The sequence below is a fragment of the Salpingoeca rosetta genome, assembly GCF_000188695.1.
Source record: "Salpingoeca rosetta unplaced genomic scaffold supercont1.3, whole genome shotgun sequence".
Classification (NCBI taxonomy): Eukaryota; class Choanoflagellata; order Craspedida; family Salpingoecidae; genus Salpingoeca; species Salpingoeca rosetta.
This window is the reverse complement of record NW_004754931.1, coordinates 262,941-277,731: the sequence shown is the minus strand read 5'-3', so window position 1 is coordinate 277,731 and position 14,791 is coordinate 262,941. Positions and strand designations below refer to the sequence as shown.

Sequence of the window (14,791 nt, the reverse complement as noted above, 5' to 3'; positions counted from 1 at the left end):
GACTAAAAATAATTATATAAAAAAAAAAAAGAAATAAAAATAACTATATTGATCGCTATTAAGAGCAGCACCTCGCCACCTCTCCTGTCCCGATCGTCAATGTTTATTCGCCTATATATATATCCAGCGCCCCAAACACGCTTTTTTACATAGATTAACCGCTTATATTTTACATATCTTCCTTCTCATTTGTTTGTTCCAGAAGAATTGTCTACATCCATCTTACGTAGTGACCTGCTTATTCCCATCCACGCACACACACACTCATTGAGTCACACTGACCTCCCCCATACACTCACACACACACACACGCACACACGCACACACACACACACACACACACACACACGCACACACACACGCACACACACACACACGCACACACACACGCACACACACACACACATACACACACACACGCACACACACACACACACACACACACACACACACAATAGCGTACATGGTCTGCACGACGCCCTTGATGTCCTTGACGTGCTTTGGCGTGTCGCCGCCTTGCTCCACGGCACGCAGCAGCTGCAGCAGGCGCGTCACGCCATGGTCAAACGGCTCCCGTAGCTCTGCCATGTTTGCTTGTTCGCTTGCTTGTCCTCTGTGCAGTGGTTGCTTTCTATCTTTGGCTTCTGCCAAGTGTTTTTGTGGAGGAAAAGTGTGTGTGTGTGTCTGTGTGTGTGTGTGTGTGTGTGTGTGTCTGCCTTCGTTCGCCTCCCTGTATCTCCCTCTCTCATCTCCTCCATTCCCCCGCCTCTTTTGCTGCCACCATCACGCGCAGTCAACAAGTCGTTCGTTCAGTCTCAGTCAACATGGTCAGTTAAGGCACAAGCAGCGCAGCCGCAAGAACAAACAAAAGCACAACGTGGGCCCCTTCAACACGTGGTGAGCACGATGTAGCAGAGAGACCCATCTCGCTCCAGACTGAACGTGGGCGCAGGCGAGGGGATCAGCATGCTTGCAAGCAAGCAGGGGGGAGGGGGGCGTTGGAGGCGAGGCGATGAAGGACGACCAACAGGAAAGAAAGATCGCACGTGGCGCGCACACCAAACCAAAAAGGAAATATGAAAAGCAGCCAATAAGAAATCAACACACGCACAGAGAAGCACGCGCGTGCGCAATGTCGTAAACACGCGCGCGCACACAATGTACAAACACGCACATCCGCACGACGCACACGCATACACACGCATACACACACACACACACACACACGCCACAGCTCAGGGCTGCGGGTGCGGGTAGAGTGTGTATCCCTGGACGATGCGGTACGCCTGCTCAAAGCTGGGCGGCGGGTGGTAGGGTGGCGGTTGCGTCATGGCACGGGGATCAGCCGTGCTCAGGAACGGGGCCGTCAAGGGTGTGCCATCTGTCGCATACACGCTGGGGACAAACGGCGCGTGCGACGGAATGCCGTAATAGTATGCTGTCGTTGCAGGCGGTGGTGTTGCTGCCGTTGCCGCGACCTGATGATGGTGGTGGTGAGGATGATGTGGTGCTCCCGTCTCGCGGTGCGCATATGGGTGCTGGAATGCAAACGGGCTGGACGCAGGCAGCGTGCTCGGGTGCTGCATGTGCTGCTGCTGATGCTGCTGAAGCTGTGCAGGCATCACCACGCCATGTGGATGCTGTTGCGGCTGCTGTTGCATGACAACAAAGGGCGCACCCGTTGCCATCTCGTCCACGCCGGCCTTGCCTGGCGATGGCCCCTGTGGCGTGGAGCCCCACTGTTCGCTGCTGCCGGATGAGCCAACAGCGTCGCTGGTCGTGGCGTGGTCGCTCAGCTCCAGTTTGATGCGCTGCCCCATGGGTGATGGTTTGGTGCCATGGCTGGCGTTGCTGCCATTGCTCACCTTCCTGCTGTCAACACCGCTATCATCATCGCCATCCTTCCCTCCACCACCCCTAGTAGCCTTGCCCTTGCCTGCCTGCTGCTCTTGTTCTTGCTGCTGCTGCTGTTGTTGTTGCTGTTGTTGTTGTTGCTGCTTCTTCTTCTTCGTGTCGCGGGTAAACTTCCACTCTGGGTACAGCGCCCTGTGTTCCTGTGCCAGCACGCGCGCCTGCTCGGTGTAGATCATCCTCTCCTCGTCAGAGAGACTGCGCCACTTTGCGCCCAGCAGGCGCGACACGTCCTTGTTGTCCATGCCAGGGTTCTCCTGTTGCAGCATGGGTCGGTAACGTTGCGCAAAGCACATGAACGAGTTCATTGGCCGCGGGATCTTGTTCTTGCGCTTCTTGCGTGATGACGACGACGCAGACCGCGGTGTGAAGGATGCAACCTGTGGCGCATACTGCACGCCGCCACCACCGCTGCTGCGCGGGTGGTGCTGCGGGTGATGGTGGGGGTGGTGGTGAACGTGCGGGGACTTGGAGCGGGAGGAGGCGGCCGTGGGCGAGTGCCTTCGCACTGTGTAGTCCACGTTCTTTGTCGTGGTGAGAACGGGCTGTGTCGTAGCCATGGCTGCTGCTGCTGCTGCTGCTGCCACTGCCCGCTGCGGTGAAGACGACGACGGCGACTGGTGCTGTTGTTGTTGGTGGTGGTGGTGGTGTTGGTGGTGGTGGTGGTGTTGTTGGTGGTGGTGGTGCTGTTGTTGTTGGTGCTGTTGTTGTTGGTGGTGGTGGTGAGAAGGGCTGGCTGTGCTGTACACACCGCCAGACACGGAAAACGCCTGGTAACCCTGCTGCTGGTGCTGCTGGTGCTGCTGGTGGTGCTGGTGTTTGACTTGGTGCTGCTGTTGTTGCTTGACAGGTGGGTGCTGTTGTGGGCTCATGGGTCACAACTGCGGTTGCCGATTGCTTATGGCAGCACGGATGGATGGCGGATGAAGGGGCAGATTGGATTGGTGGTGGATGAATGGGTGGATGGGGTTGTTGCTGGCCTTTGTGGCTGGCTGTCGGTGCGCTCAGAGCCGAATGGGGTGCAAAACAAACCAAAGAGTTTAAGGTGTAGCCTGTGCTGTTGTTGGGGACGCCTAGTAGCTAGCTGCTGGCCGTGGTGGGGTGGTGAATGTGGTGGAGGAGGAGAGTGAATGTGGTGGTGGTGGTGGTGGTGGTGGTGGTGAATGTTAATAGATGGATGGATGGATAAATGGGGCAATGCAAGTGGCGGGCATGTGCGGTGAACGGGTGGTTGCCACAGGAGCAATGCCAACTGGGGCAGAAGAGTTATCGCACGCCATCAAGGAGAATGGATTGGATTGGATGGATGGATGGATGGATGGATGGATGGATGGATGGATGGATAGATACATTGAGGGCAGCAAGGATGTAGCAAAAAGGAGGGCTCTACGTGTTCGTGCTGGTGGTGCTGGTTGTGGTGGTGGTTGGATGGCCGTGTAACAACCCCCCCCCATATCCTCCCTCTCCACTTCACCTTTGTTGCACTCCTCAACAACAACAACAATGGATGGATGGTGCGTGTGCATACCTCGAGTGCTTGGACGTGTGGTGGTCGCTGCTCTTGGTGTTGGCCGGATCTGTTTCTGCTCCAAGCCAAGGGGGGGGGGATATGGATGCGACGAAGGAAGGAAGGGAGTTACAAGCCTGGTACAGGGTGGTCGAGGAAAAAATGGGCAGCACAACACGAACAGCACAACACGAACACCACGACGCAAACGCACAGGCGCACAAATGCACGAACATGAACGTGCCCAGCAACCAACGGCGTGGAGGAGACGTGAGTGGTGGTGGTGTTGGTGATGGGAAAAGCAAGACAGGCAGTTGACGTGTGTGATTGTGGATGACGTTTGCCGCGGATACATGCGAGATCGTCACGAACACGGCAATTGCTGCTGGTGGTGGATGTGGTGGATGTGATTGTTTTCCCACAAAAAGGAGGGCATGGGAGACAAGAGAGCAGAAAGGAGGATGCTTGCAGGGAAGAACAGAAGGAGGATGCTTGCAGGGGTTCGTGCACGAACATGATGCATGCAACAGCGAGCGAGCGGGGACACCAGAAATAACATGCTCGATTGGTTGGGAGGAAGGACGGGGGAAGAACGAGAGCAGGCAAGGAGAAAGGACTGCAAGCAAACACACTTGGAGCGTGGGCGTTGTTGGGTGCGTGCACACCACACCCACAAGTTCACGACGCACACGCGCACAAGCATGCGACGTGTGGTGGGGTGGTGTTGCGAAGGAGAAGACGTTGAAGCGAAAAGGAGGGGAAGGAAACAAACAGAGAAGGCAAGGAAACAAGCACACACTCTTCCGTGCATGCGCGTATTGGTTGGTTGGTGGTGAGAACGCGGTGCGTGCGTGTGGGCTGTTGATGACGTACCTTGTGTCACAGGACCGGCTTGCGGCGAGGAGGGGGGAGGGGCAGGGAAAGGCGTGTGTATGTGTGTGTATGTGTGTGTATGTGTGTGTATGTGTATGCGTGGGTTGTTGTTGTTGTTGTTGTGTGTGTGTGCGTGTGTGTGAACGCGGCGATTTGGTCACAGATTCTTGTGTGCGTGTGTTGGTCGTGGCGTTGGTGTGTGTCTTGCTGGTGGATGGCTGACAGAGTGCTGGAGCGGAACGGCGATGACGAAAGTGTTTGGTGTGTGTGTGCGTGTTTGGTGTGTGTGTGTGGTGTATTTTTGGTCGCGTCACACATCACACACGCCACAACACAAACGCAACAACATCAATACGAGAGCTAAACAATGACGGGGCAAGCAAGGCACGAGCAACCATAAGACGATACAATGCACCCCTGAAGCAAAGTCATCATGGCACCTTCGCTCGTCGCTCCTTGCTCCGTTTTCGTGGGACAGAAGAGGGAGGGGGTGTTGGTGCGTGCGTGCGTGTTGTCGTGGTGGTGTGTGAGTCGTTGTCGGTTTCTTGCCGTGGTCTTGATGATGATACACAAACAATGCAGGTGTGGGTTGGGATGCGAATTCGTTGGGGTGCAGAACGACATTCTTGCTGGCGTGAATAATCGCCAAGATGTCCACAAATTTGGCATCGGAATAAATAATGCAACAGTTTTCCATTTTGTGCAAAGCGTTTGAACCGGCGGCGCACTGGCCGTTTTTGGCGGGAAGGACAAGCAAGCAAGACAAAAGAGAGGCAAAGCGAGAACAAACAGAGCTGGCTGGCAGTTGCTTGTTTGTTGTGCGAGTGTGTTTGTGTCTGTGTGTTTGCACCAGCAGCACCAGCAGCACCAGCAGCACCAGCTGTCGTGAACAAACCCACGATCCAAAGGCGGGAACTTGCCTGTGCAGCCGTCTCAATACGTCAGCAGCAGCAGAAACAACAGCACCCCCAAACATCGGCAGTCGCTCACTTTCACATTCAGCATTCGCACCACACACACACACACACACACTCACACACTCACACTCAAGCACTGCACTTGAGGATGGCGGGAAACGCTGGAGGTGGTGATGAAGATGATGCCCTGAGGGAGCTGGTGCGTCCACGGCTGCTGGTGCACGGCAACCAGCTCGTCAAGATGTCCATTGCCTTTGTCAGGTCAGTGATGGGGACGGCGAGAAATGAGGAAGCGGTGTGTGTGTGTGTGTGTGTGTGTGTGTGTGTGCGTGTATGTGTTTGCAGACCTTCGGCTTTGCATCGCACACACACACATATGCACGCACTCTGACTTGCACAAGATCGTTCATGCACTGTGCACTCGGATGTGGCCATGTACACGCATCACGACAACATCCGTGCACACACATTACAAACCTCACTCACTCACTCACCTACTCACTCACCTACTCACTCACTCACTCACCTACTCACTCACTCACTCACCCACTCACGCGGACACGCTTCCACTCATTGGCTGCCTGGCGGCAAATGTACAGGGAACAGGACTTTGGCACCGTGGCAAGCACGCTCGCACTGCAGCAGGAGCTGCATGAGCTGGTTGTGGCGGGGTTCGCAACCCACTTCCAGCAGCCACTGCGCCACGACCACCTCGTCATCTACCCAGACCTTGCACCTTGGCCCGCATCAAAAGCGTACAAATTCTTCCAGGGCGCAACGCAGCTCAAGCCAGAGGCGCACATGGTCGTCCTACGGGTGCGCCTCATGCACAACACATCTGCACCCAGCGCAAGTGCAGCTAGCACGCATGCCAGCGCTGCCGCGAATCCAAAACAACAACAACAGCAGCAGCAACAACAACAACAACAACAACAACAACAACAACAACAACAACAACAGCAACAACAAAGTCCAAAGCCCAGAAAGAAGAAGAAGAAGGAGAAGAAGACGGAAACGGAGCTGAAGCAGAAGAAGGGTGATGTGAAGAAGAACAAGAAGATGGAGAAGAAGGAAAAGAAGAAGCAAGACAAGCACGAAAAGAAGAAGACGAAGAAGAAGCAGCAGACGGATGTTGATGATGAGTCAGCCACAACAGCGGCTGCTGGAGCGACAGACAAGGACGCAAAGTCCAGCAGCAGGACCAAGAAAAAGAGCAAGAAGCACAAGAAGCACAAGAAGGAGAGCGAGCAACAGCACGCTCCGGTCGTGCACATCGTCGCCACAGCGCCACAGCCTCCATTGCCGCCTGCAGAGGCGATGGCCGCTACGACCACGTCGTTGCTACCACCTACAGCAACGCCGCCAGTCGTCTACCAAGCAACTGTGCAGCAGCAGCAACAACAACACCAACAACACCAACACCAACAACACCAACACCAACAACAACCGCAAGCACACGACCCAACTCATGTCGCTGTGCCTTTGCCTTCCGCGATATCCACACCTCCACGACAGCATGCTGTGCAACACGGCAAGCCTTCGCCATCTTCGGCTGGACAAAGAACAGGCAACGGCACCCCGGCTGTTGCGACCTCCATAACAACATTCTCAACGGCCATCCCCGTCATAGTCAACTCTCGCATGGTACGCCAACCCGACCCACCGCCACAACACAAGGCACAACAACGAACAACAACAGCAGCAGCAGCAGCAGCAGCAGCAACAACAACAACAACAACAACAACAACAACAGCAGCAGCAGCAGCAGCAGCAGCAGTCGCCCGGACGAAATGCAAAGCGACGTGCAGCAAGAGCAGGTGAGGCGTGATCACTGGGCTGTTGATGAATCAAGTATCGTGTGTGTGTGTTTGTTTGTTTTGTTTGTTTGTTTGTTTTGTTTGTTTGTTTGTTTGTTTGTTTGTTTGTTTGTTTGTTTGTTTGTTTGTTTGTTTGTTTGTTTGTTTGTTTGTTTGTTTGTTCGTTTGTTCGTATATGACACTGATTTGTCCCTCGTCCCTTGTCCCTTTACCTTGCCCATCGTCTCTCCCTGCTTCAATGTCACTCCCTTCATCCTCACACCGCGCGGCTTTGCGGCGGCCTTGCGCACATTCTGGTGCGTGCACGCCATACCCCAACACAGAAGCATCGCCAGGCGCCAAGCAAGCCAAAGCACACGGCAAGGCCAGTGCCAGTGCCATTGAACCAAAGGTTGAAGAATCGCCCGTGAGCGCTGAGGTCATGGACGCACGCATCCGACAGGACCAGGTATGTGTGTGCGTGTGCGTGTGTGTGTGTGTGTGTCTGTGTCTGTGTGTCTGTGTCTGTGTCTGTGTGCGTGTGTGTCTGTGTGTCTGTGTGTGTCTGTGTGTCTGCGTGTCTGTGTGTGTGTGTCCAATTACCTGTGTACATGTGTCCTGTGCTCGCTTGCGTGCGACAAGACACCACCGCGACAGCAACACCATCAGCCCCAGCAACACCATCAGCCATACGAAGGCGCAGTTGCACCATTCCGTATATTCGTTGACACAGCAGCAGCGAGAACAGAAGGGAGGGGGGACAATGGCATTACTACTCAGGAACAAAATAGCAGCAACAGGGGGTCAATGCATCGTGGTGTGAAAGGCTGTGACACCGGGAAGACGGAATGATGAACACATGGACGCAAGAGGAAAGAACGAATGCAAAGAAGATGGATGATGGGGGTGTTGATGCACCCAACAAGCTACAGCGACCGAAGCGGACACAAGACGAAAGAAAGGAAGAAAGGAAGAAAGAAAAGAATGGGGCCAACACCCGCAACCATGGCATGGTCGTTTACAGCGACTACCAAACAATAGCAGACAGCCCAATACTTGGCTCATGCACACAGCGCCAGCAGCTGTTTCTGCACACCACACCTTCGCTCATCGACAGCTTGCTCACTCCGACACACACACACACACACACACACACACACACACACACACACACAGGAGGAGCAAGAGCAGCGGATGCGGCTGTGGGTGCAGAAGGTGATGCGGCAGCTGCGTCGGGATGGCGGCACTACAAGCTAGTGTGCTGCCCGTTCTCCTCCGCAATGCTCTGCATCCTGCGTGCACGCGCTGCCGGTGTCTGTGCGCGGCTGGACGATGTGGACCGCTTGTCCTCGCTCACCGTCTCGCCCGTGGTGACAATGTCCAGTTGCTGCTCGGAGACGACGATGAGGGCTGCGGAGTTGTTCATGCCGCAGTAGTGGCTGGACGAGAACACGGTGATCTGTCACACGAGCAAGGCACAAAGGAGGTGGGAATGGGAGGTGTGAGACGGTGTTGGTGGGGAGGTGTGATGTGGGGAAGGCGGGTGGAGAGGGGGGGGGGTGCATTTGCGTAGGGGCGCGTGTACTGCGTGTGGACTTGATTGTGCATTTTGTTTCCTCTGTGTAGCATCACACACCACATAAACGATGGCACCAGCCAAAATGATACAAGCAAGCTGTACTTGCTCTGTAAGCCGTATTTGGTCACACAAGAGAGAGAGAGAGAGTGTGTGTGTGTGTGTGTGTGTGTGTGTGTGCACGTACCACTTTGGCGCCTGCTTGGTAGCGAATGCCCTTGTCTGGCGGCTGGTGGGCGCGCAGGATAAAGTCACAGCCCGTCTGCTCCTTGAACGCGGCCACGGCATCTTCGCCAAACACACACGCGTCGCCGCCACGGTCCAGGTTGAGCGCAAACCCGGGCGGCATACCATGCATCCCCATACTGTCAGGGCACAGGAGAGAGGGAGAGAGGATGGTGAGGTGGTGGGGTGGTGGAAGAAGGGCGAAAGGGAGGTCAATATGTGAGTTGAAGAAAAGGGGGTATTGCAATAATGGACAACAAGGAAATGAGGGACAAGACGCTTCGTCGGCGCGCGTGAGTGAGTGTGTGTGTGTGTGTGTGTGTGTGTGTGTGTGTGTGTGTGTGTGTGTGTGTGTGTGTGTGTGTGTGTGTGTTGATATGTGTTTGTGTTGTGTGTGTGTGTGTGTGTGTGTGCATTTCTCAAATGTACTCACATGCCGCGCTCGCGGTGGGAGGCCGGATCGGCCCACAGAATGTCCATCGCAACGCACTCAGGGTCCGCTGTAGATGGTGGCGGTGGTGGTGGTGTGAATGGAATGTGAGATTGGGCAATGGGCGGGAATTGATTGTGGCTGCGTTGATGCAAGGTAACAAGCAGAGCGGTAAAGCAAGGATATGTGGAAACAACCCCAATGTGCATGTGTGTTCAGGCGTGCATGCAAGCGTACAACACCATCAACAACTTCTTAAACAACAACAACAACAACAACAACAACAACAACAACAACAACAACAACAACAACAACAACAACAACAACAACAACAACAACAACAACAACAACAACAACAACAACAACAACAACAACAACAACAACAACAACAACAACAACAACAACAACAACAACAACAACAACAACAACAACAACAACAACAACAACAACAACAACAACAACAACAACAACGCACTGTCGATGTCGTCTTCCTCCTTGAGCGGGCGCTGCAGATCTTTGATGCGCTCCAGAATCGTGCGGTCCCCGCCCGTATCTGAATGTGTTGGAAGATGAAGGTAAGGTGACATTGTGTGTGAGAGGGGAGGGGGCTGCAGCGTGACGTTACAGCGAGGTGTGTTCACACACACACACACACACACACACACACACACACACACACACACACACACACACACACACACACACACACACACACACACACACGTACACGCACATATGAAAGAGGCGACTGACCAGACATCATGAGGGCGCGTGGAAGGCCGGCGTGGCAGCAGAAGATCTTGGAGTCGATGGTGGCGGCGAGTGGCATCCACTCAAAGCACGTCATGAACGATTGCCACACCTCATCTGTCGCCACGACGCAATGGCGACAGCATGAGAAGAAAAACAGAAACAGGGAACAGCGTGAGTATTGTGGCATGCAAATGGCACATTTCACTTGAAACCCCAGGAACATGACGGAAATACGAACGCACGTGTACCCAAACACACGAACATGCATGCGCACATGAAGACATGCTCATGCTCATGCTCATGCACATGCACACGCACCGAAGATGTTGAGGCAGTTGCACTTGACGGCGAGGTTGAGGAGTTGCGAGCGGAAGCTTCCCTCGCCATAGTAGTCCGTGTTGCCGCACACAGACTCAAGCTCTGGTGGTGGTGAAGGTGAGAGATATCGGGGTGAGCACACGGTGAGATGTTGTTTCACACGAACACGTGGTTAACGCGCACACACACACACACACACACGCACGCACGCGCACACACACGCACATGCACACATGTGCACATGTGCACTGACCGTGGTTGCCGCGGAGAAGGAAGACCTTCTTGGGATAAAGCACCTTCAGTGCAAGCTGTGGGTAACACGAGCACCAGACGAAGATGAGTGAGTCGATAGGTGCGGTTTGCTTCAAACAACACAGGGTGCAGGCGACGGAGAAAGCGAGAAGAAGGACAGTGTATGCAATGTGTGTGTGTGTGCCTGTGTGTGTGCGTGTGTGTGCGTGTGTGTGCGTGTGTGTCTGTGTGTGTTGTCTGTGTGTGTGCCATTGCACCAACAAACGAACGCACCAGGTAAGCGATGAGCTCGGTGGAGTGGGGACCTGAAAATAGGTTGCAGGGGATTCAATGCAGAGGCGTAAGTTGACGGCAAGCATACGTGTGAAGACGCAAACACCAGTAATGACCTCAATCTCAACTCACACACATGTACATCACACACACACACACACATATTCACATCCACATCACACACACCGCGGTCAACGTAGTCGCCGAGGAAGAGAAGGTCGGCAGGACAGATGTCCACCTGGTTGTGAAATGCAGCAGCAACGCGTGCAACCTGGTGTTAGTGCTGAATAGCGCATGAAGCATGATACGGAGGATAGACGATCCACATCCATGAAAGTGCACAGCACAAAACACTCTGCGAACGCATGCACACGCCACGCACGCAGCACGTGAAGCCGTGCAGTCAAGACCTCAACTCACCCCTGCGCGCCAGAAGTTGGCGGAGAAGTACTGCAGATCGCGGAAGTTACCGTGCAGGTCGCCTTTGGAACGGAGGTGCGTGGTGCGGAGGTTGGTGGTGGGTGTGGAGAGCGGGTGAGTGCGGTGGTGAGCATGAAGCACTGACAAAAAGACAGACAGACAGACAGGCAGAGAAGATGTCCCAAGTTCACCAAATGTACAGACACACACACACACACACAAGCAAACAAACACACGACGCCTTACCGAGGACGTAGCAAGGGGAGGAGAGCTCGACAAGCATGTCGTCGTTCTGCAGGCACTGCGTTGCGGCGGCGCAGAGGGCGGGAAGAAGCGTGAAGAGTTCCTTGCAGTAGTTGGTGCTCGTGTCGTCGGTGGTCCACATGTGGGATGGCTTGGCCGTTTCGTAGTGGTAGGGCACGACAACGGGGAGGAAGTACTCGAGGCAGGTCATGGCCTGCAGGGCAACCTCCTTGATGGCGCCGCCGGTGGCCTTGTGATCACGGATGCGGGATGCAATCTCTTGTTTCATCACCAGACCCGTGTTTTTGCTGTAACGTTGGCGGTGGTGGGGGTGATGCATTAGGTGATGAGTACGTGATGGAAAAGCAAACTCGTGGTTTCAATTCAACAAAGCGTGCATGCAAAACACGGCGACGCGGATGCATTCAAACGAAGATGCATTCACACGCACAATCACACACATACACACGATCACTCACGTACACAAATCCACACAATCACGTGTACACACACAACCACTCACAGACACGCAGTAAGTCGCACCTGTGCTGGCGGTCGACTGTGCCTGGGGTGAGGCCTGGAAGGTAGTCGTGGCGATGCACACAGCCGTAGCGGTCAAGCTCGCGAAACTTGGCGCTGAGCCGCTTCTGTGTGCCGCTGGCGCGTGTGGAGAGCTCAATGGGCCCCAGCGTGCGCGGCCACAGGCGGAAGCTGTCGTCAAGAACAGCCACGTTTGTCTTGGGATTGTATTGGAAGCGCCTGCCCATGACATCGCTGAACATGCGGAAGTCTGGGTCCTGCTTGGTTGGCGTGTGTGAGGACGGGGAAGTGAGGGAGGACGTGCGCACGGAGCGGCGGCCTGTTGGCGGCGACGCCGATGACGACGACCCCATTGTGGCTGAGTACGAGGATGTGGACGAGGGCTTCTCGCGGCTGCGCTTGGTTGGACTTGGGGAGCGGGAGCTTGTGCCCGCCTTCGACGCTGTTGGAGATGAGGCGCCGGTTGCGCCCTTGCGCGATCGTCGGAAGCTCATGCTTGCGACCGATTGTGGGCGGGTGTTGCCGGTGGTCTTCACAGCAGACATATGCGGGGGAGGATGGAGACGTGGACGGCAACGGTTGCAACGAGAATCAAGAGATTGAATCAATCAATCCAACAAATCACGGGAGACGGAGACAAAAGGGAGATGGGGAAAAATGGCGGAGAGCAGAGAGGAGAAGGACAGAGAGAACCGGACGGCGAGCAAGAGAAAGAAAGAAAGCAAGAGCGCAAAGAACACAGTGTTGGTGTTGTTGTTGGACGCAACAAAGAGAGGCCGACGACACGCCGTGTTGTATGTAGGAGGGAGGGAGATGAATGGATGGATGTGGATGGGGGATGGAATCCGCCCCAAACAACAGGAGGTTGTGTTGGATGGTGTTGTGCAGGCCGATGGTGGGAGTGGATGAATGAGTAGCGGAGCAAACAGCGGGTGTGCGAGTGAGCGATTCTTGAGTAAGAACTGCGTGGGCAACACAAGGAAGGACGCGCAGCCGGGTGTTTGTTGGTTGACAAAACACAGACAAAACTTTCTGTAGTGGTTGTGTGCGCGTGTGGTTGTGTGGTTGTGTTTGAGATGGAGTTTGATCGGTGGTGAGACGTGATGATGGTTGCACCGCTGCGCTCACTCACCACGCCGCTGCTGTTGTCGGGTTGCACCAACTCTGCTGCGTTCCTGGCGATGCGATTTGTCCGTCAGGGTTGTGGTTGGTTGGTTGGTTGGTTGGTTCGTCTTTGCCTGTTTGTTCGTCTGGTTTTTTTGCTTTGTCTCTCTCGCTCGAAATGCACCGAATCGACATCGCGCAAAACGCATCCAAAACCGGACCAACGCCGCTGTCAAAAGTGACAGGAAGGACTCACACGCCAACGCCACTGATCGCAACAGTAAGCGCTTCAAGGAAAGTGCCATTTTGGAATGGGAGCAATGGCGAGAATGGCACGTTGGTGGTGGCAGCCATGGTCTCATGGTGGCGAGCGTGCAGGACACAGTACTCCTGCGACTGCTGCTGCTGCTCTGCTCGTCCTCATTGGTTGGTTGCTGTCAAAGTGGTTGGTTGCTGTGCAGACGTGTACTTTTCTTTGCGTGTGTTTGTGTGGGAGACCACCGCCTGTTTCCTCCATTTCACGCCACCAGAGAGCTTGCCAACTCGAACAAGCAGCCACCAGCAGACAGCACAGAGCTGCACAGCAGACACGCAGCGCACCCCAGCAGGACACATCCACAGCACCCAAACCCCGCAACAACATCAGCAACAGCAGCAGCTTAAGCACGAAGCGCAATCATGGACGCATATGAGAGTCTGTTCGACCTGTTGGCAAAGGCGCAGGGCGGTCGCATGGACGACCAGCGCGCTTCTGGGCCTTCCCTTGGTGGAACCATCGTGCAATCGCCTTCAGCAATGCTCAACAGCAGCGCCATGTACAACAACAACAACAACAACGGTGCCCACCACAGCATCAAAAACAAAATCGGCAGTAGCAGTCGTGGGCTTGGTGGGATTGACCACAGGCGAACATCGTCCTCGTCGGCAAACTGGCATGTCCAAGAACACTCGCAACACAACCAACCGCCTTCCAGCCGCACCAGCACCAGCAGTGCAAACCTGAGGCACTTTGACCAGCCGCACAGCCCACACCATGCGCAGCAACAACCACAACAGCAACAACAACAACAACAAGGTGCATACACACACTCGCATGTGTACGAGGTGCCTGTGCAGCCATCAGCCCAGCAGCAAGTTGTTCCGCCACCAACATCCTCCATCCCAACAAGCGTCTCTGGCACACCTTCCGCCTCACACACGCCGTCACGCAAGGCGAGCCAGTGCGTGCCACCACCTCGGCCGTCCCGCCCTTCTCTCAGCGCAAGCGGCCAGCGCGCGCCAAATCCGCGTGCCAGCATCTACGAAGAGCCGGTCACTGCCTCGGCAAGCTATTCACGGCGCCACAGCAGCAACGGCAGTGGCAACTACAGCCACCAACAGCACTCGCGCAAGTCAAGCATGACATCCTCACTGCCAGGACCACCGACGTTTGTCCCCCGCAAACGATCGAGCACCGTGCTTACGGCCAAGTCGCGGTCATCCTCCATTGGACAGGTTGCCCTACCTCACGTCGCACCGCGTCGCTCCATCTCTGTGCGTTTGTGTGTGTGTGTGTGTGTGTGTGTGTGCGTGTGTGTGTGTGTGTGTGTGTGTGTTGTGTTATTGTGTGTGTGTGTGTGTGTGTGTGTGTGTGTGTGTGTGTGTGTGTGTGTG

General features: G+C 55.0%; 4 protein-coding genes across 4 annotated transcripts in view; 2 read left to right on the top strand and 2 right to left on the bottom strand.

Annotated features, from left to right (window-relative positions):
* Nucleotides 1–1,235: 1,235 nt before the first annotated feature.
* Nucleotides 1,236–2,783, bottom strand: PTSG_01623 (PS41 protein; the record flags this gene model as incomplete). The annotated part of the gene is made up of 1 exon (XM_004997546.1): nucleotides 1,236–2,783. The coding sequence occupies one exon, from the start codon at nucleotides 2,781–2,783 to the stop codon at nucleotides 1,236–1,238; it is 1,548 nt and encodes a 515-aa protein (XP_004997603.1).
* Nucleotides 2,784–4,993: 2,210 nt separating this feature from the next.
* PTSG_01622 (uncharacterized protein) lies at nucleotides 4,994–8,571 on the top strand. The gene is made up of 4 exons (XM_004997545.1): nucleotides 4,994–5,469; nucleotides 5,808–7,025; nucleotides 7,349–7,473; nucleotides 8,181–8,571. The coding sequence occupies exons 1-3, from the start codon at nucleotides 5,357–5,359 to the stop codon at nucleotides 7,407–7,409; spliced, it is 1,392 nt and encodes a 463-aa protein (XP_004997602.1). The 5' UTR covers nucleotides 4,994–5,356; the 3' UTR covers nucleotides 7,410–7,473; nucleotides 8,181–8,571.
* Nucleotides 8,251–12,528, bottom strand: PTSG_01621 (serine/threonine-protein phosphatase; the record flags this gene model as incomplete). The annotated part of the gene is made up of 12 exons (XM_004997544.1): nucleotides 8,251–8,463; nucleotides 8,768–8,945; nucleotides 9,239–9,305; nucleotides 9,711–9,788; nucleotides 9,989–10,102; nucleotides 10,307–10,408; nucleotides 10,560–10,614; nucleotides 10,832–10,863; nucleotides 11,018–11,069; nucleotides 11,252–11,313; nucleotides 11,498–11,802; nucleotides 12,038–12,528. The coding sequence occupies 12 exons, from the start codon at nucleotides 12,526–12,528 to the stop codon at nucleotides 8,251–8,253; spliced, it is 1,749 nt and encodes a 582-aa protein (XP_004997601.1).
* Nucleotides 12,529–13,601: 1,073 nt separating this feature from the next.
* Nucleotides 13,602–14,791, top strand: part of PTSG_01620 (uncharacterized protein) — a 2,954-nt gene continuing 1,764 nt past the window's right edge. The window contains exon 1 of the mRNA XM_004997543.1: nucleotides 13,602–14,671. Coding sequence (XP_004997600.1) covers nucleotides 13,817–14,671 — 855 coding nt within the window. The 5' untranslated portion in view covers nucleotides 13,602–13,816. The remainder of the gene's footprint in view (nucleotides 14,672–14,791) is intronic.

Bases quoted from the DNA above. Each gene is read 5' to 3' on its own strand.
- PTSG_01622 (XM_004997545.1), top strand. From the start codon at position 5,357: ATGGCGGGAAACGCTGGAGGTGGTGATGAAGATGATGCCCTGAGGGAG. The intron at 5,470-5,807 runs GTCAGTGATGGG...GCAAATGTACAG, and splicing joins ATGTCCATTGCCTTTGTCAG to GGAACAGGACTTTGGCACCG. The intron at 7,026-7,348 runs GTGAGGCGTGAT...ACCCCAACACAG, and splicing joins GCGACGTGCAGCAAGAGCAG to AAGCATCGCCAGGCGCCAAG.